The 23,770-nt window shown below is 38.7% G+C and overlaps 2 protein-coding genes across 2 annotated transcripts in view; both read left to right on the top strand.

Moving 5' to 3' along the window:
- DDX50 (DEAD (Asp-Glu-Ala-Asp) box polypeptide 50) overlaps positions 1–1,235 on the top strand; it is a 29,078-nt gene extending 27,843 nt beyond the window's left edge. The window contains exon 15 of the mRNA XM_004680827.2: positions 754–1,235. Coding sequence (XP_004680884.1) covers positions 754–1,020 — 267 coding nt within the window. The 3' untranslated portion in view covers positions 1,021–1,235. The remainder of the gene's footprint in view (positions 1–753) is intronic.
- A 5,461-nt stretch (positions 1,236–6,696) lies between these two features.
- DDX21 (DEAD (Asp-Glu-Ala-Asp) box helicase 21) overlaps positions 6,697–23,770 on the top strand; it is a 19,775-nt gene continuing 2,701 nt past the window's right edge. The window contains exons 1-14 of the mRNA XM_004680826.2: positions 6,697–6,859; positions 8,552–9,016; positions 10,230–10,305; positions 10,991–11,169; positions 12,804–12,921; positions 14,069–14,254; positions 15,122–15,267; positions 15,960–16,109; positions 16,462–16,623; positions 17,650–17,769; positions 18,833–18,906; positions 20,160–20,319; positions 20,750–20,884; positions 23,144–23,188. Of these exons, the coding sequence (XP_004680883.1) occupies positions 6,773–6,859; positions 8,552–9,016; positions 10,230–10,305; positions 10,991–11,169; positions 12,804–12,921; positions 14,069–14,254; positions 15,122–15,267; positions 15,960–16,109; positions 16,462–16,623; positions 17,650–17,769; positions 18,833–18,906; positions 20,160–20,319; positions 20,750–20,884; positions 23,144–23,188 (2,103 nt within the window). The 5' untranslated portion in view covers positions 6,697–6,772. The remainder of the gene's footprint in view (positions 6,860–8,551; positions 9,017–10,229; positions 10,306–10,990; positions 11,170–12,803; positions 12,922–14,068; positions 14,255–15,121; positions 15,268–15,959; positions 16,110–16,461; positions 16,624–17,649; positions 17,770–18,832; positions 18,907–20,159; positions 20,320–20,749; positions 20,885–23,143; positions 23,189–23,770) is intronic.

The raw sequence follows: 23,770 nt of genomic DNA, 5'->3' as shown, positions 1-23,770 counted from the left end.
TTGAGTTTCATCAGTTTTCCGTATATTTTTGTGATCAGTCTTTTATCGCTACTTTTGTGTGAGAAAATGCTTTCCCAATTAGTGATCTGTCTGTTTGTTTTTAGTAATGTTAATAACTTTTTTTTAATTAAAAAAAATTATGCATAGGAACTGGGGTGTATGCCAGAGGTACAAGGGGTTAGAGGATTCACTAGATACAAATTGGAGAGCAGAACAGACAGATCTGCTGAAATACACAGCAAAGGGGAACAGTGGTGAAGACAGGAGAGGTCAGCTGTGCCATGTGGGTCAGCTTCCCAGCTGGGGATTGACTGGCGATAGTTTGATAGCACTAAGACTTAACCTTTGCACCACCAGGAAGGCCCTGATGATGGTTATTTTTTATTTTATTTTTTTATTTTATTTATTACAAAGTTTATTTTTACATCATTTTGCACATTTTTTTTTTCCATCTCGATTGTAATCCCCGTGGGTTTCCCATCACCAAATCACCCCTGTGCCACCACCATAGTCCCGTGCATTTCCCTCCCTTCCCCCCCCCCCCCATTTTTGAACCCATTCCCCACTCCACCCCCACAGAATGTCTCTGGTATATGGTTGTTCATTATTTTTGTTATTTTCTCGCCTGGTCCATTATACTCCTGCTATGAGTGAAACGATGATGGTTATTTTTTAAAAAGAGTCTTCTATACTCACATTTTGCTATGGCTTCTACCTTGCATTTATATTAATCCTGTAAATTTTCCCCAACAGGCAGAGTGGCATGATTCAGACTGGATACTCTCAGTGCCATCCAAGTTACCTGACATTGAAGAATATTATGATGGAAATTCATCTAATTCCAGAAAGAGGAGTGGCTGGTCAGGTGGCCGGTCAGGCCGATCAGGTGATCGATCTGGTGGCCGAGCAGGCAGACAGAATCGACAGGGCAGTCGAACGGGGAGCCGGCAAGATGGTAGACGACGAAGTGGGAATAGAAATCGATCAAGAAGTGGGGGCCACAAACGGAGTTTTGACTGAATATTTTTTAATTGACCAGCGTGAGCTTGCCTATTTCTGCCTAATCATGTGCATTATCCATCAAAAATTAGGTCATCGTAGTTGAGGTATGTGTCTGCTTTTTGCAAAGAAGTTGGTCGTATTTTTTTAAAGTATTTCACAAGAATGGTTGTAAACAAATCTACTCATCCAGTTATACTTTTGAATAAAAAAACTCCTTTTATTGTCTCTTTTCACTATGCATAAATTACCTCTTATTATTTCTTCTAAAACATGGCAATCAATAATCTTATTTAAGGTTACATGAATTTTACAAAATGCAGTGTACTTTTATTCATGTCATTCCTTTTATAGGATCTGTGGTAGAAAATAAAAAATCCTTCTACATTAAAGACCTTAATAGACTGTTTACATGATAGGTTAGGTATTTTAAAATACTAAATATAGCTAATTAAAAGAGTGTGCAAACATGTACACTCAAGGATTTATTAGGCACATATTGATTGCCTACAGTCACTGTGCTAATCACTGGGGACATAGTGGTAAGACGTAGTCACTATTTTCAATGCACTTAGAATTATGAATGAGATTAAAACGTAAAGGCTAGGAAGAAGGTAGATAGGGTAAGGGCCCAGTTGGGGTGTGCCTATACAGTCTTAGGAGTTAGGAAAGCTTTTAGGAGGAATGATGCCCAAGCAAAAGAAGTATAGCCAAAAGTATTAGTTGCTCAAACCAAGTATAAGTGTATTGTGGGAAGGGGAGTTTAGAAGGAAGAAAGCTTGCACGGAGAGAAAACAACATATGCAGAAACCCAGAGGCAAGGAATAGCATGATAAATTTGAGGACCTACAATTATTATAACTGGATTCATGAATGTTAGAGGAGAAGAATACGAGAGATAGTATTAACAGGAATCAGATTATAAAAGCCATGTGTGTGTATATTGCTAAAGAGTTTAAACACTCTTTTGAAGACAGTAGAAAGCCATAAAGGGGTTCAAAGAAGGAGTAACATAAAATCCGTGTAATAGAAAGATTACTGGTTAAACTGAAGAGATTGCACAAGGACCAGATTAGAAGCCAGGAGACCTTTAGATGCTGTCAGAGGAGTCTAGGTAGATGATAGTCTGTACTAATGATGGGTAACATCTTGAGTGATGAGTACTGAGGTACTTGAGAAGTTATTGTCTGGAATCATGGTTGTATAGGTGAGTCTGCAGGTATTGATGTAGAAAGTTCTCCCCCCCCCCCATTCTTGCAGTGAAGAGGGACGTAGCAAGCTGGAAGACTTGGGGAGAGGTGCTAAAGTGTCAACTACAGAATAAGATCAAGAGCTCACCAGCCAGATGACCAGCTTTGAGGGTCCATTTGAGATTAGAAACTATACTAATTAGAATAACTGATTTTCTAAAGCAATACTCAACATTCTGTTTTAGGAATCGGAGATGAGAAATACTTGACTGATCTAGTGTATGGGTCTTGCTTTGTGACACAAGTACTATGAGGACAAAATGTTGAGGACTTTGGCAAGAGTGGTTAATTTAATGATCCTTGCAATCTAGACTGCCTAGGGATTGAAGTGAAGATGGGGTTGATAGGAAGAATATACAAGGGGCAAGGGGTTGAAGGTCAGTGAGGTCCCGACTGGGACAGTTTGAAGAAGGTAAGTGCAGGGTGTAGCTCACGACTGTTGGGGCAAAAGTGGTTTCAGTTGAGGTGGTCAAAGGACCAGGTGTTACATAGATGGTTTTCCTGGACAGTGAATTCACGAAGACAAAGCAAGACTGAGTGCCAGAATACCAGTGAGTGGTGCAAGTTGCTAAGTTACTACTAAATAAGGGTATTAAGTGAAATTCCACATATCTGCAGAGGGGAAAGGATTTTTCACAAGTGAATAGTTTGTCTTAGAGTTAACTAGGGTGCATGGAATGTGAGGGAATGAGCAATGTGAGAAAATTGCAGGAGGATTATCTTTCAAGAGGAGCCTAGATCTCAACTAAGCCAAGGAGCAAGGAAGAACTAACTCAGTGCTCTATTGATAAAGGGAGTTTTGAATATGGGGAGTTCCTGACAGCCATGAATGGGAGGGAAATACCTCAGCTGACTCTGAATAGTTGTGAGACCTGGGTTTATATCCAAAATGCAATAGGGCTTCTATTTCTACTAAGGTACATTAGTAATTTGGTCAGAATATGTGGAGTACTTAAAGTGTTCCAGGCACTGTGTTTGGGATACAGAAAAGTGGATAATGTTCATCCTGTACTCACAGCAAGCTACATCCATGGCAATGACACAGTGCAGTGATTCCAGATCTCTGTGCAGGGGCATCTCTCCCAGCCTAGGTAAAGGGGTGGGGGAGAGTGTGTTCAGATAGGTTTTTGGACAAATGGCTAAATATGAATGGGCAACCTGGCAAAGGCACAGAATGGTAACATGTCTACTGTTAGTCTGAACAATTATAGCAGCTTTTACTGATGAGATCTTCACAATGAGGAAAGCAGTTGTGAAAAAGGCTAAAGTCCTATGTAGGAAGGCCTATAGTCCTGTTTTTGAACAGCTATTGAAGAGTTTCAGAAAACAGTGAAAAAGATAAACATAGGTAAACACCAGCAAAGGGGAAGGATGGATTTTATGAATACACTTGCTTAAAGGCTGGCTTATGAGGAAGGAAAGTGGGGTAAGTCCTAAGATTAAATACTAGTTTTTTGTATTTTTTTTAAAAAAGATTTGTGCATTTATGCATACAGAACTGGGGTACAGGCAAGAGGTGCAGGGGCGGTAAGAGGATTCACTAGAGACAGCGGGGAGCAGAAGAGATGGGTCCATGAAGTACACTGCTAGGGGAGCAGCAGGGGAGAAGGGAGAGGTCTGCGTCATGTGGGTCAGTCCCTGTTGAACATGCACTGAAGTGGCTGTGGCTCACTTGCAGTGCTCACCCTAACCAGTTGCATCACCAAGGAGAGCCAGTTTTTTGTATTTCTGGTAGGAGGGGGGCTGCATTAGGTCACTTACTTTGATTCTGCGTCTTCCTTACGGAGCCACCTTTTGTCTTCCTATTTGGTATTCTGTACCCTAGTGTGATCACCTACCAACTATTTGAACTTGAGTCCATTACCCTGATCTTCAGATTCTGAGTTGGCAAATGAATGTTTTTATTTCAGCATTAGAAGTTTGAATAATGAATTTATATTTAGATACAGAGGGGAGTACTCACACTGTTTTTGTGTATTTTGGGGGTAGTACCGAATAGTTCTTTAATCACCCTGATACTAGATGTGAAAGGAAGGAGTGCAATTGTGAATACAATCAATTAACTAACAAAATACTTGACATATGGAATTTCAGCCTGTACCATGGACTTTGAGGTAAAAGGGAAGACCCATTTTGGGCCTCCAAAATCATGCAGTCTGGTTGATAAACTCATAAAACTATGTGATACTACTCATTCTTTTTTTAAATTAGTAATAAATGACAATTTTTAAAAAATTTTTTTAAACTGTGCACCTGACTTAAATGACAATTTTTGAAAAAATAGAGAAACAAATAGAAGTAAAAGCTATCCATCATCATATCACTCAAAGATAATTGCTAACATTATCATGTAGGCTTTTTTAAAAAAAGATTTATTTATGCATACAGAACAGGGGGACAGGCTAAAGGTAGGTGGGGTGGGGAGAAGATTCATCAGAAACAGAGTTGGGAGCAAAACGGGTAGATGTATTGAAATACACTGCTGAGGGGAATAGTGTGCAGGCGATTGAACTCAGGCTGCAGTGGCTGCCATAGCTTCATAGAGCTGTGACAGCTTCATAGTGCTGTGCTTTAATCTGTTGCGCCACTAGGGAGGGCCCATTATGAAGCCTTTTGAATCCACTGTACACAGTGGATGTGCTTGTGGATGTGTACACATACATGTGCTTGTATGTATACAGTACTTTTTGAAACAAATTCTCCCCTTTATAAAAACATTGTCTCCATCAGAGGAAGCTGGTCTGTTAGAATATTCAAGCAGTACTTCACATTTGCAATCAAAGGCATATATAACCCATTTCTTTTACTTATTATTGTATTTACCCTGATGAATAGATTCAATAAAGTAATTAGCACATTTGAGCCAGAGGATCTTTTACATGTTTTTTCTTGGAATTTTGGGCTTTTGCGTATATGTTAGTATGTTACTAAGGAACTTACATACTTTATATAAATTGACAACAATTTTCTGTTGTCAATTTTAGAAGTTGTCTGGACTTACTCTTTAGTTAACATCTGGGGATAAGGAATGTCCCTGCAACATGTTTACAGCAGTATCATGTAGAGTAGTAGTTTTGTAGTTTATCCACCAGACTATCCACTGTTCCTTGTGGCTCAGGTTGGGCCTTTCCCTTATATCCTGAAGTCCCTTATATCCTGGTACACGGCTGAAATTTCATCAGATATAAAGCATTTTGTTAGTTGACTGTGTTCATGCTTGTACCCCTTTCTTTCACATCTAATACCATGATGACTGAACTGGTTAAGTGCCTGGGCACATAACTGAAATTTACTTAAAGAATTTCTTTCCCCATCTCACCCTCCAAGGCATTTTAATTATCAGTCTGCATTTGTTAAAAGACACTGAAAATTTAAGTCTACAAAATAGATAAATCAAGGCTCCTGGCTCAAGAATACCACAATGAACACATATCCATCTTCCACTAGTTTTTATAGACCTGCTTTTTTTATTAGTTATTATTATGTGTGTCTTTATTTTATTTAATGGTGCAATTTCATCTTACTTTTTTTTTTTTAAAGATTTATTTATTTATGCATACAGAACTGGGGTACACGCCAGAGGTGCAGGGGCGGTGAAAGGATTCACCAGAGACAGAGTGGGGAGCAGAACAGGCGGACTGATGAAGTACACCGCTGAGGGGAGCAGCGGGCGGGTCAGGAGAGGTGGATCACCTCCGGAGCTGGGGATCGAACTCATGCTAAAGTGGCTTTAGCTTCTTAGTGCTGTGTTTTAACCTGCTGTGCCACCAGGGAGGGCCCTAGAGCTCCTTTTATGGGGAAACATAAGGAACTTACATACTTCATATAAATTGACAACAATTTTCTGTTTAGAAGTTGTCTGGACTTACTCTTTAGCTAACATTTGAGGATAAGGATGCATCATGTTTACAGCAGTATATGTAGAGTAGTAGTTTTGTAGTTTATCCACCAGACTGTGTTCCTTGTGGCAGTTGTCTGTTCCTGAATTCTAGCTATGTTTCTCAAACGCGACAGTTAATGTTCAGTGGATATCTGTCGAGTGCAAGCATTAGTGACCAGACCCGAGTGAATTCTAGTTCACAACTAGGCTTGTGAATCTGGGTTTCTTTCAGTATCGACGTTTCACGGGAGATTAAACACGCCTCTGTGCATGAAAAGAACCTTGCAAATTCGAGCAATCTAAAGCACGGAATAGGTATCATTTAATAGCAACTATCTTCTTTTATCGGAAGGAGCCTAGCCAGAATCTGGGCAGCATCTGCAGAGAACACGAACTCGGTTTTCCAGTTCTATTCTCCTGTCTACAGAGCTTTCCACCGTAGTTTAGACACCACAGTCAACTCACCCGCCTGTTCGAGCAGCAGGTGCTTAGGACAACCACGTGGAACTCTACACCCCGGCACTTCCTGCTTCCGCAGGAAATAGTTTGTTACAGGAAATGACGAGAGCTGGGTGGAAAGAGTTGTCTCTTCCTCTCCACGCGGTGGACGCGACTAGTCGGTCTGTACCGTTTGTGTCGAGTGATGCCGGGGAAACTCCGTAGTGTCGCGGATTTGGAATCAGGCCTGGCCATGGGAAAAGTGGAGAAGCCACGAAAGCAAACTGAGAAGGTGATACACAGGGCCCTGGGGCCTGAGGGCGGTGGGGCACGGGAGACGGGCTCTGGAGCTGGGAGTGCGCGACGCGGACCTGGCCGGTCCAGAGCCCCGCGTGGTTCCCGGCTAGGGGCGCCGTTGGGTGGTGCTCCCCACGGGCGGTGGGCCCCCTGTCTGCCCCACCTGCCGGCGCCGAGCGCGCCTGGAGCCCGGAAGGGAGGCCGAGCGGGATGGGGGGAACTGGAGGGCCAGCTGTCCCACGTGGTACCGGAGCCCCGGCGTCCCGCGCCGGCAGCGCAGAGTTGAGCGTCCCGGGTTAAGCCCCAGGTTGTTGGCTCAGCCTTTCCACCGGGCGTGCGCTTGCGCGGAGGGAACTGCGAGGCAAGTGGAGGTAGAAACAACGCTTTATGTTAGACGAGCGGGGCTGTGAGCTGGTGCTCCCACGTGGGCGGCTCCTGCGGTGACATCCTTTTCACTCGAGCAGAAGTCAGGCTTCCGGTAAGCAGCCCTTAGAAGCTGAAGCAATTCAGTTCTTGTTCACGTTTATTGGCTAGATAGCCCATGAAAATGCAAAGACGTGGGCTGCTGTCTGTACACGCTGTTTTTTATGTAAGTCAGCAGTGTGCAGTAGTCTTAAGTTACTTTGATAGTTGCCTTTTGCTTGTTTCGATATTGATTGTACACGACTTAGGAGTTTTCATTCCTTGTCATTTCAAGTTTTTAATTTTTTGGATGGGGACCTCTTAGAGTATCATCATTTTGGCATTGTGTGATGCCTGGGAACATAGACTTGGCCCCACAGATAGGGAAGTGGTAATGGTTTATCTACGCTGTGTCAGTTTGTGTTTAAATTAGGAGAGGCTCGACTTTTAAGTTACCAAACTCAGTGTGGAATCCACTTACTTGGTGGACCCAAGGGAGAAAGAAAGAAGGTTATTGTGTATGAAGACCAAGTTATTTTCCGACATCAGAAGGCTGGTTATCCTTCATCCATGATTTGAAGTTTCAGACATGCAGATTGAAAATCAGTGTAATAGCCTTCATAGTTAGGAAGTTGGCCTGTGTCTGCTAGAGAGGTTTTTAACAGAGGCTACACCTATCTAGTTGTTTTCAGTAATATGAAAAGGTGGAGATGGTCAGACATTTCAGGTAGAAAGTTTTAATTTTGAGGTTTCACCCATTCCATTCCTTATATTTTGCATTTTCTCCCCAACATGTTTCCCCTCAACCCTTTAAAATAGACACATCTTTGTGCAGTGCATGAGGTGATTGTAGGTTTTTATAGTTCTGTTGGTTCATAAAGTGTATCTATATGTAAATACATTTGTGTTTGTGAGATAAAACAGAACAGATATTATGACCTCTTGGAAAGAAAATCTTCATCTGTGAAAGAATAATGAAGTGATTGCTTTCTATAGTATTATCTAATTTAGAGCTTGTCAGAATGTTCCATGAGCCACCCCATTGTGAATTGAATAGTTAATGAGAGGTAATCTCTTCCAAGCTAAGAAAATTGATACATACTTGTCTGCAAGTAGCTAAATGGTACTGAAAACCATACTGATTGATTTTTGCTTCGTTGCAAGGTGAAAGTGCAAATATTAAAAATGCCCACCATTCATTGTGTTTCTCATAATTATGTGATCTTGAAATAATACAAAATTGATGTATTATGCAAATTGTATTCCTTTATTACTTTTTTTTTAGAGAGGTAGAAAAGAGAAGCCAAAATCTAAGAATGAAGAGGCAGCAGACAAAAAAGAAGAAACTATTTCCCCCAAAGCTAAAAAAGTTAAAAAGAAAGCAGAGCCTTCTGAGGTTGACATGAGTTCCCTTAAGCCCCAAAAGGCAGTGAAGAAAGAGGAGCCTTCTCAAGAAGATGTTATTTCTCCTAAAACCAAAAGTGTGAAAAAGAAAAAGGAGACCCTTGAAAAGAATGTTGTTTCTCCTAAAACCAAAAAGGTGAAAAATGAGATTGCTGAAGAAGAAATAGGTTCTCCTAAACCCAAGAAGATGAAGAAAGAAAAGGAAATAAACGGAGAAGTTGGGGAGAAAAATCCCAAAGTGAAGAATGGAGAAATTGGGGAGAAAAATCTCAAATTAAAGAATGGATTCTCTCATTCTGAACCTGACACAAACGCCAGTGAAGAAAGTAACAGTGAGTTAGAGCAGGTAAAGTTGCACCATAATATGTAGACTATCTTTCTTATGTCAGATAAATAGGTAATAGCTCATATGCTATTAAATAATTAGAAGAAATTTGATGTGTCAGCACTTCGAGGGGTTGTGTCCCTTGAGCTGTAGGTGTAACTTCATTTTAAAAGATATTGTCAGAATGTTTCCTTTGCATACAAGCAGGTATGTTGCTAAGCTTCATGAAAGTCTTTTCTCCGCTTCTGGCTTGTTTATCAGCATGTCAAAAACCAGTAGGAGGGGGGATATAGAAAGTTCTAGCATCCCTCTGAGGAGATTCACCAAATGGTAATTAAGTAGAACCACTGAAAAAGCGCTTGACTGCCTACGTTTTCTTCTTTTGACCAGGATGATTGAGTGGCCACGAGGTAAAATATCTGTTACCTTTTCAGATACTCAGTAATCAAAGCAAAGTCCTAATTTTACTAAGTTATTTTGCCTTGTCTGTATGATGTGGTCAACATTCAATAAAATACTTTTTCCCTGATTATAAAAAATACTTAATCTGGAAAATTTATAAAATGTAGAAATTTACCAGGAAGCATTTCAGCAGTCATTAAGTAAATACAAGGCACTTTTCAGGCACAGGGTGACCTGCTGTTGAATGTTGTTTCTGTACATTAACTTTTATACATCACCTTTTTGATCAGATTAGGATGTACTGTGCACAGTTTTATAGCTGACCTTTTCTGTTTACATACAATTTTCTATATTTTCACATATTAGATATATTTAATGGCCACAAATACATCATCTCCGTATTTTGAAATCTACTTAAATATTTCTTTGTTGGGCATTCAGCTTTTTGTTGTTAAATAAAGCCACTGTGATGACTTTGTCATGCATGTTTAGTTCTTTTTGAATAAATGTGAGAGATGTTGATATGGAAGAGGATTACTGACGCATTTAACATTATATTGTTAATGTGGAAAGGCTTCGGTATAGTTCTTAGTTGAGATTGAATCCACCTCATTAGCCATATGGAAGCTGTATACAGTAGGTAATTGACATATTTTTCTTCTGTTAGAGTTTTCTTGATTATCATTATTTATTTCCTTTTAAGAGGATCTTGATTTTCACCTACCAAAGTTTTTGTGTGTTTTTGGGCGGTTGAGATATTTTAGAATACCAAAGTCTTCTCTGTGTTAACCTGAAGGAACAATTACTGATTTCTTTCTGTGGCCCTTGCTAGGAAGTACCTCTGGAACAAAAAGAAGGAGCATTTTCTAATTTTCCCATATCTGAAGAGACTATTAAACTTCTCAAAGGTAATATTCTTGGAAATACTTTATAGTGGTAAAACTTCTTGTTAGGATGAAGTGGAACATTTTCTTGTGGGATGACACAATAGATGCACACATGTAATGAAGTGGTCTGTAAGTTTAGCATAGCACTATCCGTCCTAGTGATCACCTTTGCTGTCTCTTAAACGAGAGATTAAAATTTATTCAGCACAATATGTCTATTCAGAAGTATAATGATTGATAATGAAATGAAATATTGGATGCCATGTTAGTATTTTCTTTTTTATACTCTTACTTCTTGAGTCATTTGTAGGTTAATGTGATACTAGCCTGAGTCAGAAATCATTATCAGTGTGCCTATGAACAGACCTAGGTCACGAATGCTTGCAGAAGCCTGATGTTTGTGAATCAGCTGCACCACATATGGACTGCAAAGCACTGATAAATCCAACCTGTTAATAAGATTTCATGACATGTGACTTAATCCTTAAAATAATAAATATTTACTATAATTTGGTGTTTCATATATTATCATTTAGTTGAGAAAAATCTTCACTAGTAGAATATATTCAAACCTGACTTTATAGACGTTGATCAGAAGTAAGATAGAATTTCTTAATTGTTCAGGATTTGAAGCATAGGTATGCTTTCATCTTGGCTGATATTTTATGAACTGCAACATCAGGTAACATGGTTAACTTTTTCACAGTCCGTGGAGTGACCTACCTGTTTCCTATACAAGCAAAGACATTTCACCATGTCTACAGTGGGAAGGACTTAATTGCACAGGCACGGACAGGAACTGGGAAGACATTCTCCTTTGCCATCCCTTTGATTGAGAAACTTCTAGGAGAAGTACAAGACCGGAAGAGAGGCCGTGCCCCTCAGGTAATGATCTTAAGCACCTGTGACATTGGGCTCCAAATCCACATAGGAAAGAAAGAATTCTTGGGCATTGTTTATGTGCCCTATTTTATATTTGGTTGTCCTTAAATTTCTTTTTGCCTCTAGTTGCTTATCTGAAGGTAGCCAAGATAATTCTTGTAAGACTGTCATAACAAACACTGTTTGTTTAAATAATATCTTCTGTCTCAATTTTGTGATCACTTGTATTAATGTTCATCATGTTCCTTCAAACTGATATTTGTCTCTGGAGCTCACGGCTTTGGTCCGTTGTCTTTGGCTACTTCTGCATAGATGGGGAAAACATTTTTGGTAAAGATGCATGAATAGAAGGGCAGGCATCCAGAAGTGAAGAGGCGAAGCCCCTTACTAGAATTCTAGCTATCCATTGGGTAATATCTGGAGAATCTGGTATTTGACAGACCTTTTCCTTACTAAATAATGTCCATGTTGTCACCTTGGCTATGAGTTCTTTGACTTTCTAGTCACACCTTGTTTATTGGCCTTCCATTGTCCATTCTGTCTCTCATTAAATATAGTAGTAAATAATAATTCTAATACCTGGAATAGTGTTGGCCATATAGGATTATCAGTAAAATATCTATCTTAGTTGAAGGATTGATTAGGTGGTGGTTGCTTTTTTTTTTTTTAGTCATCAATTCATGTACACAGAATTGGGGTACAGAGGTGCAGGGGCAGTGAGAGGATTCACCAGAGACTGGGGAGCAGAGCAGATAGATCAAGGAAGTATACTGCTGAGGGGAGCAGTGGGCGAGACAGGAGAGATCTGTTGGACGATGTGGATCGCTTCTGGGCCTGGGGATCGAACCCACACTGAAGCAGCTGTGGCTAACTTGCAGTGCTGCCCTTTAACTCACTGTGCCACTCGGGGGTGCCCAGGTGATGGTTGCTCTTAAACCTCATTTGTTTCATGCTGCTACCTAAGGATCTGTATTAGTTTCCTGTTGTTGTGTCCTCTTGGATTAAACTTAAGACTGTCCTAGGATTCAAAGCTCCTTACCATTTTGTCCTTGCCCTGTCTTTGTATTTCACATTACCTTAGAGTAGAGCTTCAGACAGGATTTGGAGCCTAACTAGCTGAATTTAAGTCTGAGTTTGCCTCTTAGCCTTTTGGTTTTAGACATTTGTCATGTGCTAACAATTGTGGGTATTGTATTATTCATCTTCTAGTACTGATCTCAGAAGGTTACATATTAAGCATTTAGAACCTGAGATGCAGTAAAAGCTCAGATACTATCACCAGAAATGTTACTTCTTTCTTAAGTTGCTTCTTTCCAGGAATGCTGTTCTTTAAGGACTAGTAGTAGTTCCATGCAGCTTTCCCTGGTCCCTCAGCTTGCGTAACACAATGTCCTAGAGCATCATATATTTGGCGCCTTTTTCTGTTCTTACAGTTAGGATCACATGCTTTTGTTGAGATTTGTCAGGAGCCATATTACCATATTATATTGTATTCTCACAATACAATGCAAAGCACATACTAGATGGTTTGAAAGTACTTGGTAGGATGAGTTGAACCTCCTGAGTGAATTTCAGATATGTTAAGAAACAGACATTGCATAATACATTCAATTTAATTATTAGTTTTTCCTTTTCAGGTACTGGTTCTTGCACCCACAAGGGAGTTGGCGAATCAAGTAAGCAGAGACTTCAGTGACATCACAAAGAAGTTGGCAGTGGCTTGTTTTTATGGTGGAACTCCCTATGGAGGTCAAAGTAAGTAAATCCAAAATCCATGGAAGGAAAATGCATGCACTGTTGAATGTCCTGATTGGGTTTCATCTGCCCTGTTATCTGGCTTGGAATTTACAGTGTTTTTATTTAAATATTATCAGAACATGGCATTGCAAAATGTGTCACATCCTCTGTATAATTCTTAGGACTCTGTATCATCTCTTTCTTTATCTAAACACTGCAAAAATTCCCTATTGATCCGAGAGGACAGTTGGGCACTTGGAACAAAGTCAGAACTCAAGGTGTTGTTTCTCATCTGTCAAAGACCTTGTCTCAGCCTCTCGTGGCATCCCTGCTTTCTTGCTACAGGAGGTCTTTCCCCAGGGGCCACATGTTCCTTCTTTACTATGATATTCCATTACCTTGCAGTTCAAGACTTTTAAGCTTTATTATACAGAGCAACATAGGAGGGGATTTAAGACATTAACAGTGTTTTAGCATTGGCACACAAGGCATGTGATCATTTCCAGCTGTGGTGGAACACATGTAGGCTTTGACATCAGAAAGACTGGGGTTTAAATCTAGACTTCATAGCTGAGTGATTTTAAATTGAAATCGCTTAACTTTTCTGCACTTCAATCACTAATGTATAAGTAGGGTTAGTAAATTGACCTTTAGGTGTGTTGTGAGGAATTAATTAGATAATGTAAAGTAAATAGTATTCCCAGACTGCAACAGCAACTCACTTAAAAATTGCATTATTAAATTAATTAAATGCATTTAAATTAATTAAATGCTTCACTCAATTATATTGAACTCTACTTTTTCAACATTTATACCTTGCGGTGCTTGCCCTTTTATCTCATCTCCCTTAAAGTACTATTTCATTAAGGTTCTGATGCTCATTGGTCTGTGAAAGTTTGAAATTTTCCACCAGCCAAGAAGTCATATCTTTCTTGTTGCTACTATCTCCCACTGCAGATAATTTTTCTATTATGTTTTATAATGCACTTGGTTGTCACTTCTTAAATGTTCCCCCCACTAGACTAAGGGGTGCCTTTTTACCTTCAGTATTAGTACATTTCCTGGTTCTTGTAGCTAATAAATATTTTAGAATAAAAATATGATTGGTACCCCAGCTGTTAAGATGCACTAATAACCCAACATATTTTATTGTTGTCCTTTATAGTTGAGCGTATGCGGAATGGGATTGATATCCTGGTTGGGACACCAGGTCGTATCAAAGACCACCTGCAGAATGGCAAGCTAGATCTCACCAAACTTAAGCATGTTGTCTTGGATGAAGTTGACCAGATGTTGGATATGGGGTTTGCTGATCAAGTGGAAGAGATTTTATGTGTGGCATATAAAAAAGGTAAAATCCAAATTCAGGGGGAACTGATGAAAGAGAATGTAGAATGGGTGGTTATTTAGAAGTTAAATGTGGCTATGAGTAATTGGGAGGTGTTCTGTTTGGAACTTGAGTTGGGGGAAAAATACATGATTTTCATTTAATTACAATGGAGAAAACTTGAGAAGTAAAAAGAAAATTTTAATATCCTGCCAGCTTAATGTACTTGGCTTTTGGTTTTTTTGCTTTTTCTTGCTGTCTTTGTGCTATTGCATGTGTGCTGAATATCATCTCTCTGTACATATAAAAGTTTGGCTTAATACTCCATGCTAATCCATCTCTTTAACTTGTACATAAAATAAATTTCTGTCCTTACATTTTTATGCAAATAGCTTTCTTCTTACTTCATTATTTGGTATTATTCAGAATAGATTGCCAGAAATAAAATTACTGAGTTGAGAGGTAGAAACTGTTTAATACACCCTGTATATATGTTGGCAGGCTGATGTCTACCAGCTGACACTACCATTTGAACATCCAGTAAATAGTATTTCACAGAGCAGACCAAATAGTAAAATCAGGGTTGGAAAACTTGTAATACCTGACTTCAAAGAATGAATAGACTGGAATTCTAAACTCTTAAATACTAAGTGGTCCGGAAGCAAAATAAGTTTAAAATACTTTCGCTATTGCCAGAATTCTTCCCATGACTTATTTCAGCAATATTTCGTTGTTGGGAACTTCTAACTGCTTCATTTTTGTGTTCTCAATACCTGGCTTCACTTCAAGAGGTTGCTGTAGACTATTAATGGAGCCTGGAAGAACTGAGCGAGGTAGAATACTATGCAGTCTTGGTTGGGTTATTCATGCTGACTTTTTCTTCCCCCAAAGATTCAGAAGACAATCCCCAAACCCTGCTTTTTTCTGCCACTTGCCCTCATTGGGTATATAATGTTGCTAAGAAATACATGAAATCTACATATGAACAGGTGGACCTGATTGGTAAAAAGACTCAGAAAGCAGCAATAACTGTGGAGGTAAATGATTCATTTAGTTGTTGACATTAGTTAAACTGTGTCATTTTTTCCCTTTTGGAAAATATTAAGACTGGAAAATACAAAACTCCTTTTTTGATGAATGCTAGATCCATGTGAAAAATAAAGATATTTTGATATGGGTGGAATATGAAATGTGTTTCCTAAATTTTGTCTTCTTGTAGCCTGATATCAGAGTCTTTGGGATCTAAATCTGTGTAAATTATTTCACAACTGAAAGAAATTATGCCTAGATTTTAATCCCTAGATGGCAGCAGAGAAATCTAGTGTTTGTGTTGAATACATTTTCATCTTAGTGTTTGGTTGTAGATGAATTATTTACACCCAAAGAATGGACCTATACAGTAACTGACCAACACTTGTTGCGTTTTTAAATAGATAAAAGGATAGAACATGTAGAATCTTTTCTCCTGTCAGTTACTTAGTTTCCTGTAGGAATCTATGCAATGAAATTTTTTTCTTTTATTTTGCTGATTAAGTCAGAAAATACATAAAGAAGCTAAGTTCTCTTTGGAGGAAGGGGAAAAAACTTTCTGCTTTAATGACTTAGGAAGTGGTAGCAGTAGTCTGTGCCTGTTAGGTTTAAACATTTGCTTCCAAAACTAAAACTATTAGGATTGTGCTGATGATTGGTTCCAGTGAGACCTTACTAATCTTTTTTTCTCTCACATCAGCATCTGGCTATCAAGTGCCACTGGACTCAAAGGGCAGCAGTTATTGGGGACGTGATCCGAGTATACAGTGGTTTTAATGGACGCACTATCGTCTTCAGTGAAACCAAAAAGGAAGCCCAGGAATTGTCGCAGAATACATCCATAAAGCAGGTTGGGTCTCTCCCTTTCCTTTAGGGAGGAAGTATCTTTCAGTTAATACATGATAATGTCCTAATCTGTCCATCTCATCTCATAGATGAGGGACATTGTTAACCCCAGGGTTGTACTGACTGACAGAGTAGACTGAGCACTCTTATCTGGTATTGTTTATCTTGTATTGTTGTATGCAGTTTAGTGGTTGGAAATTGGAAGTAATTTTGAGGCTTATCTATGTAAAGTATGTTTTCCTCTTTGTTTTATTTTCAGAAGTGCCACCAAAACATGAATGTCTTTTAGTGGCCTTATTGGTGAGTTTAAAAGTACTTTATGTTGGTATTCTTAGGCCAGTTTGTTTTTTTGGCAGGATGCCCAGTCATTACATGGAGACATTCCACAGAAGCAAAGAGAAATCACCCTGAAAGGATTTAGAAATGGTGATTTTGGAGTTTTGGTTGCAACCAATGTTGCTGCACGTGGATTAGATATCCCTGAGGTTGACCTGGTTATTCAGAGTTCTCCACCAAAGGTAAGTGCTTCATAATTTGTTTCCTTTGGGTACAAAAACAAATTGGAAGCTGTATTCATTACTTCCATGTAGCAATCTCTTGTGTGCGAGAATGCTGAGTGATTTTTAAAATGAGCCTGCAATGAAACTTTTCCCTCAGAACTCACAATTGAGTGGAAATGCAGCCAGAATCCAGAGGTTAGAAAAATGGTTTCTGGATAGAGAGTCCTGGGAAACTAAAAAGGTCTGTAGTTAACAGCTTCTGTGGTTAAAATTGCTTGGTGAAGGGGCAATAGTTTATGTGTTATGGACAGTACTTCAGGCAAATAAAAGTTGGTCTGAAGGGAGCCTGTTGCCATTATTTTAAGAGACCCCTTAACCTTCTCCCCCAAATAGTAAATTTCTCAGTATTAAAGACTGTTTACAATGATGAGTAAAATGCCTGGTTATTGTGAAGTCACCGGTTCTTATAAAGAAAGTCCCAGAAGTGCAACACAAACATTATTTAAATGGGCCAGAGTAGGCAGTTAGTGCTGTGCAGTGATAGCCACAGTCTTGTGCAGCTGTTTAGCACTTGAAATGCAGCTTTTCTGATCTGACCTGTGTGCTGTAAGTGTAAAATAGAACCAATTTATTGTGGATACTGGCATTTGAAGACGTTAAAAAGAATGTACGATACCTCTGATAATTTGTTCTATGTGGAGAGCTGACTGAAAGGATAACTTTTGGGTATATTGAGTCAAAATAGATTACTTAAATTAGCCTTTTTATAAAGCTGGTTATTTGAAAATTGGAGGTTGAAATTACATATGGCTCTATTAGACATCACTGTATTTAGATTATGCTTTCTGCAAAATTTGCCCCATCATTCTAAATGTTTTAAAAGTTGTCTTAGCTTTTTAATTTAAACTTAAGTTCTAAAAATAAGTTGAAGTGCTAAAGAGCACACCCTGTGTCTGTGAGCCTGGCGTTGGGGCTCTTCATAGATTGCTTGGGTCTTTGTTTCTTTTGTCCCACTATGTCACTTACATATTTATACTTTAATAGGATGTGGAGTCTTATATCCATCGTTCTGGGCGAACAGGGAGAGCTGGAAGGACAGGTGTTTGCATCTGTTTTTATCAGAACAAAGAAGAATATCAATTAACACAAGTGGAACAAAAAGCGGTAAAATATTTTTCTTTGTTTTTAACAGATGTTGAATTCTAAACTAATCTTTAGTTTTTAAATTCAGTTTTTATTTTTGTATCATGTGGCCATGAGTAAAAAAAAAAAGCTTGTATTGTTAGATACACGTTGTTTTATATATTGTCCTATGAGATAAAACCCAAAATTTTATATTTGAAAGCAATGGTTTTGTTTTCGTATTTATAGTTTCAATGAGTGTTTTAGGTTTGAAAGGCAGTTTTCAGACAGTGCAAGTGAACACACCAGAAATATTTTTAGCATGGATTAAGTGGTTATCAGAAGTGTTCAAAAGGACATCAGTAAGTCAAGAGGATAAATTTATAAATAGGAGAGAAGAAACAATTTCCATACAGAATTATTTGGTAAGGATATCCTTATTCCTCCTCTAAGAGGTAGAGATTATACTCCCTCTTCCCTTGACTAGATAGCACTTCGTGACTTGCTTACAAAGAATAGAGGAGGGCAGTGTGTGAAGTCTTTCTAGTGTGGATAACAGAAGAGTGCTACCTACCAGGTGATTGTGGTAAATCCATGATGAAATATTGGAGATGGGCATTCATTGCTGGTCTTTACCCCCCAAAACCCAAAACCCACAATCCCTTTGTAAGCATTTGACAATATCAGACATCCTCAAATTAAGGGATATTCTACAGAATACTTGACCTAGCATTCCTTAATAAAACTATCTAAGATCATGAAAAAGAAAGACAGAAACTGTCACAGATCACATGAGACTAAGACAAAATGATGATATATATTGTGGGTTGGATATTGAAATTGAAGAATGTCAGAAAAACTAGTGACAACTGAATGAACTTGAGTTCAGTTGATGATAATATAACAAGGCTGGAGTCTTAGTTGCGAAAAATATACAATAGGAAAACTTGGTGCATACTATATAGGAAATCTAAACTACTCTTAAGTGAAAAGTTTTATCTTTTATATAATACATTTGGTAAATGTGAAACAATTAGGGAGTTGCTAATCTCATTGGAAACAGTAGGTGGCAACATTGTGCATAAACTGGTTCATTTTCTTGCAGGGAATTAAATTTAAACGAATAGGTGTTCCTTCTGCTACAGAGATAATAAAAGCTTCTAGCAAAGATGCCATCAGGTAAGTTTCTTCCCACTGCTGTAGTCTGTTCTAATGCTTGTTGTAAATACTGCTTATTTTTGTGCAGTAATTAGATTTGGCCTAAACTTTATTTCCTTTATTAAATTTAACGATTTATAACCTTATAAAAATGGACTGCTGAAATGAAATTTTGCAAAGTAAATATCCTCATTTCTGCTCATCAGAAGCAGAGACTACTAATAGTTAGATTTGTCTCCAGCATTTCAAGGAACTGTATCATGAAGTATAGGTGCTTCCCATCTGGAGATTGATTATATAGGATCACAGCTTATAGTCCACATCTTTATTAAACCAGTCACTGACCTTATGGGAATGAGAGTAGGCCACTTCTTTAATTTACAATATTTAGATTGTGAGGATTAGATTGTCAGTGTAGTTGCTAATGGCATTAAGAATGAGACCATTATTTACTATGAGGGACTGAAATAAACTCAGCCGTTTAGCGTCCATCACTATGTAGTAGTATTCTCCTGGGGATTGCATGGAGTTGGCGCTGTGATGCTTCAGCATGCTCCGTGTGGTGAGCTCCCCTGCTAGATGAGTCAGTGAGCCTGAGCACCATTTTTAGATGCTTTCCACAACTTCATAATAACTACAAATAAGTGAAATGCAGTGGGAGGTTCCATGATCAAGGGAAATGCTAGATATTAGCATATAGTATTTGAACGTTCTGCAAAGGAATTTAGTTCGGAAATTAGAACATTTATTTTGATATGATTTGAAGTATCCTGGTAACAGGCTTGTCTATAACACCAATGAAGGAAATTTGGGTTTTAGATGGCCAGCAAGGAGGAAGGAAAGAGACTGTGATTCTCGAAGTAATGCGTGTATTGTCATAAGATGTTCAGTATTCAGTATCATGACTTGTAACGGCAGTATGGCATTTCATTGTTTCATGGTTTGTTTAACCAGTCCCTGTTGATGTACCTGTTAAAGTTCTTTGTTTCATGCACATAATAAGTAACACTGGTGAGCATCTTCATATTTGTTTTACTAATTCCCTGAGATAAGACTTTGGGGGCTTTTGCTTGTTTGTTTTGAAGTTAAAATAGAATTAGGTACAAAGGAACGGATTTATTACTACAGAAATGTGTATTGTATCAAAGTGATGCGTTTGATACATGAAAAGATTTTGATTTGAAAGTTACTGATTTATCTCGAGATACTGCTGTCTTAAAGATGAAGCCTGTTTCTGTCTTTTCTCCTAATAAATACATCTAATCAAACTGTAGGCTTTTGGATTCTGTGCCTCCTACTGCAATTAGTCACTTCAAGCAGTCTGCCGAGAAGCTGATAGAGGAGAAGGGAGCCGTGGAAGCGTTGGCAGCGGCTCTGGCGCATATTTCAGGCGCCACATCCGTAGACCAGCGCTCCCTGATCAACTCAGAGGCGGTATGCAGCCTGTCAAGCTTATGACTCTTCAAAATTTTAGAGTTTTAGGAGGATTGAAAGGGTTCAATTAAACTTCACAGTTTTAACTTCTGTGTGAAGGTAGATTTAGTTAAGCAAATCCATACAGACAGAAAATAGATTACTGGCCAGTGGCTTGGTAGAAGTGGGGGGGGGTGGGTAATGGCTGCTAATGAGCATGTGATTTCTTTGGGGATTAATGAAATATTTTGGAATTTGAGAAGGTAGCAATGGTTACATCCTTTGTGAATGTTCTTAATTGCCCTGAGCTCTGTACTTTAAAGTGGTGACTTGATGTAAGGGGGAGAGGGGTGTGTATTTTTTAGGAAGTTTAGAAAGAGTTCAGAAACAAGGCAAATATTTATTGTTTGGGTTTGTTTTTGAAAGTATACTTTTGTTCCTCTTCCAAAAGGGCTTTGTGACCATGGTTTTGCGGTGTTCGATTGAAATGCCAAACATTAGTTATGCATGGAAAGAGCTTAAAGAGCAGTTGGGTGAGGATATTGATTCCAAAGTGAAAGGAATGGTCTTTCTCAAAGGAAAGCAGGTAAGGCCGTGACTCTGACTTGATTAAGTACCTCTACATGGCTGGAGAACATAGTGTGGTTTCTCCCAGCTTCTGGGGCTGCTGCATCTTCTCACTGTGTATACTTTTGGACAACAGTAGCTGTGATCCTCCATTTCCACTTGGTTACTGACAACTGCATGTCTGTATCTCTAGCCTCAACCAAGCCATCAGTAAACAACATCAGACTTGAAGATCCAGATCTGGCATTTCCATCCAGATGGGGCTTCTTAGGCAACTTAAAACAAATTTGTTCAAAGTTTTGTTCAAAATCTTCTAATCTGAAACCTTGTCTACCAAACCTGGTGTTCTTTTTTCTGGGTTCTGTTTTGGTGGCATAGACAGATGTAGTAATTGGCAAACATTTGGATTCATGATGTCTTTACCTCCTTAACAAGTGTTGGGGATCCCAAGAAGCCTTTGCTTATGTATAGGTGTCTATTGATATTTATAGTATTAGAAATTAAAAGTATAATTCAAGGGGCTCAGAGGGTTAAGACTCAGCATTGTGAAGCTATTGGCAGCCATTAAAGCAGAGTTCGATCCCTGGCCAGGGAGCTGACCCACATGGCGCAGCAGACTTCTCCTGTTTCATCTACTACTCCCCTCAGCAGTGTATTTCAATCAGTCCACCTGTTCTGTTCCCCACTCTGTCTCTGGTGAAGACTCTAACCCCTCCCACCCCCGCACCTCTGGCCTACACCCAGTTCTTAAATGCATAAAATAAATATATTTTTAAAAACTATAATTAAAAAACATGCAACTAGCATATCCCATTACAAGGATATCATCCTGTGTAATGTAGTGTCTTGGGAATTCCACTGTTCCTTTAGGAGAGAAAGTGTGGAAAGGATGGAGAATCCTAGTAGTATTCTTAGTATTTCTGAAAATAATTTTGACTTTGTGGAACCCCTGAAAGATCTTGGGGTGCTGGATACACCCCAAGGTGTATCCAGGCGAACCATTGGCCTAGTGAGCCAAATCAGGTTTCTTTCAGCTCATTACCTATCTGGTCATGTTATTTACCTCCTTAAGCAACTGTACAAACAACGACCCAACTTTCTTGTGAAGGTTAAGGTCATTCATGAATTGACACCCCCTTGATCAACTTCATCCCTACCATCTTCTCCAGCAATGCCAAGTACATCTTGCTTTCTTTCATTCTAATTGCATTCTCGGTCCTCTCTTTATAATAATTTTTTTCCTTCTATGATATCCGCTATGACATGACAACCATAAATCTCCCTCTGAAACGTTCTCTGACCTCACAGCTGAGTTAGAGCATCTTTTTCTGTACTTGAGATTTCTTAGGGCATATTTTTATTCTGTGTTTGCTTTTAAATAGTCAAATATGTGAATCAGGATTCTCACAAATGGCAGAATACACTAATATGATGTTACTTGATGGATTTTGGGTAGTTGTTGGATGGAGTGGTGTTCCTGCTATAATGTTGCAGTTAAGACACCAAGGGGAGAATGTCTATGTTAGTTACAGGGGTGTTTTATATTTGCAGCGATCTAAAAGCAGGAGAACATTAAGGCATTGCTTATTATCAAAGATAGCATCCTATAAAGTAACTTTTTAAAGGTTTCATCACTAGAAACTGGATTATAACATCCTAGAAAGTCAACAGTAGATGATCATTTCTTACTCTGCTTTCAGTTTGATCACTCTGAATATCTGACACTTTTTCCTACTTATCAGCTGTAGGTCTCTAGTAACTCAGTCTCTAAGCCTATTTTCTCAGCTATAAAAATATATCTAGGGCCCTCCCTGGTGGCGCAGCAGGTTAAAGCACTCTACTAAGAAGCTAAAGCCACTTCAGCATGAGTTGGATCCCTGCCCGGGAGGTGACCCACATGGTGCGGCAGACCTCTCCTGACCCGTCCGCTGCTCCCCTCAGCAGTGTACTTTGTTGATCTGCCTGTTCTGTTCATCACTCTGCCTGTACCCCAGTTCTGTATGCACAAATAAATAAATCTTTAAAATATATATATAATTACTTGAGGATTAGCACAGTGTGATAGCCAGGAATGCTATCTATCAGTTCTAAATAATTTTGAGTTTCAATTTTTAGAAGTCCCTGGCTTTTTGCTGTTGTGCTTTTAGAGGGTATAATGTACATATAAATTGCATCTGAAGTAATACCTGGCCTGTTTCAACATAGTATCTGGTCTTTAATGTGCATTTTGTAATATATATCAGACTCTAATGTAATTTGCATTTGTTCTGATTTCTAGGGTGTTTGTTTTGATGTCCCTACTGCAACAGCAACACAAGTACAGGTATTCTTTTTTCTTGTGTTTTTGAAGTAAACATCTAATTGTAAAATGTTCATCATTGGCAGTACAGAAATGCGACATCTCTACCACCTTTACTGGGATAAAGTTAAAGATTAAATTCTAGTGTTTTTTCCTAGATCTTTTTCTTGTTTGACCTATAGTCCTTTGTGAGAATTTGTGAACAGTGTCCGAGTTTCCTCCCATATATGTTATACAGGATTTTCTTTTGTTGTTGTTGTTTTTTCTGTATTTATTATTTTTTCATCATTCTTTATTTTGTATGTTTTTTCATCTCAGTTTTAATCCTCATGGGCTTCCCACCACCACTTTACCCATGTGTCATCACTATAGTCCCGTGCTCTCTTCCCACCCAATTTATACAGGATTTTCATAGACGTTTTCTATTGCTATGAAAAATGTGTACATCATATGTACATGTTTTACCACCTCTGATCACTCTAGATACTTTATAGTAGTTGGGTACTTCTCATAGTGAAACTAATTTTCCTATATCTGAGTGATTTTGATTTGGGGTCATGAAAGTTAGTTTATAATTTTGGACCAGTGACTTTTTTTTTTTTTTTT

The sequence above is a fragment of the Condylura cristata genome, unplaced genomic scaffold (genome assembly GCF_000260355.1).
Source record: "Condylura cristata isolate star-nosed mole 26May11 unplaced genomic scaffold, ConCri1.0 scaffold00011, whole genome shotgun sequence".
Taxonomy (NCBI): domain Eukaryota; kingdom Metazoa; phylum Chordata; class Mammalia; order Eulipotyphla; family Talpidae; genus Condylura; species Condylura cristata.
Note: the sequence above shows the minus strand (reverse complement) of the source record. Positions and strands in the feature narration are given on the sequence as shown.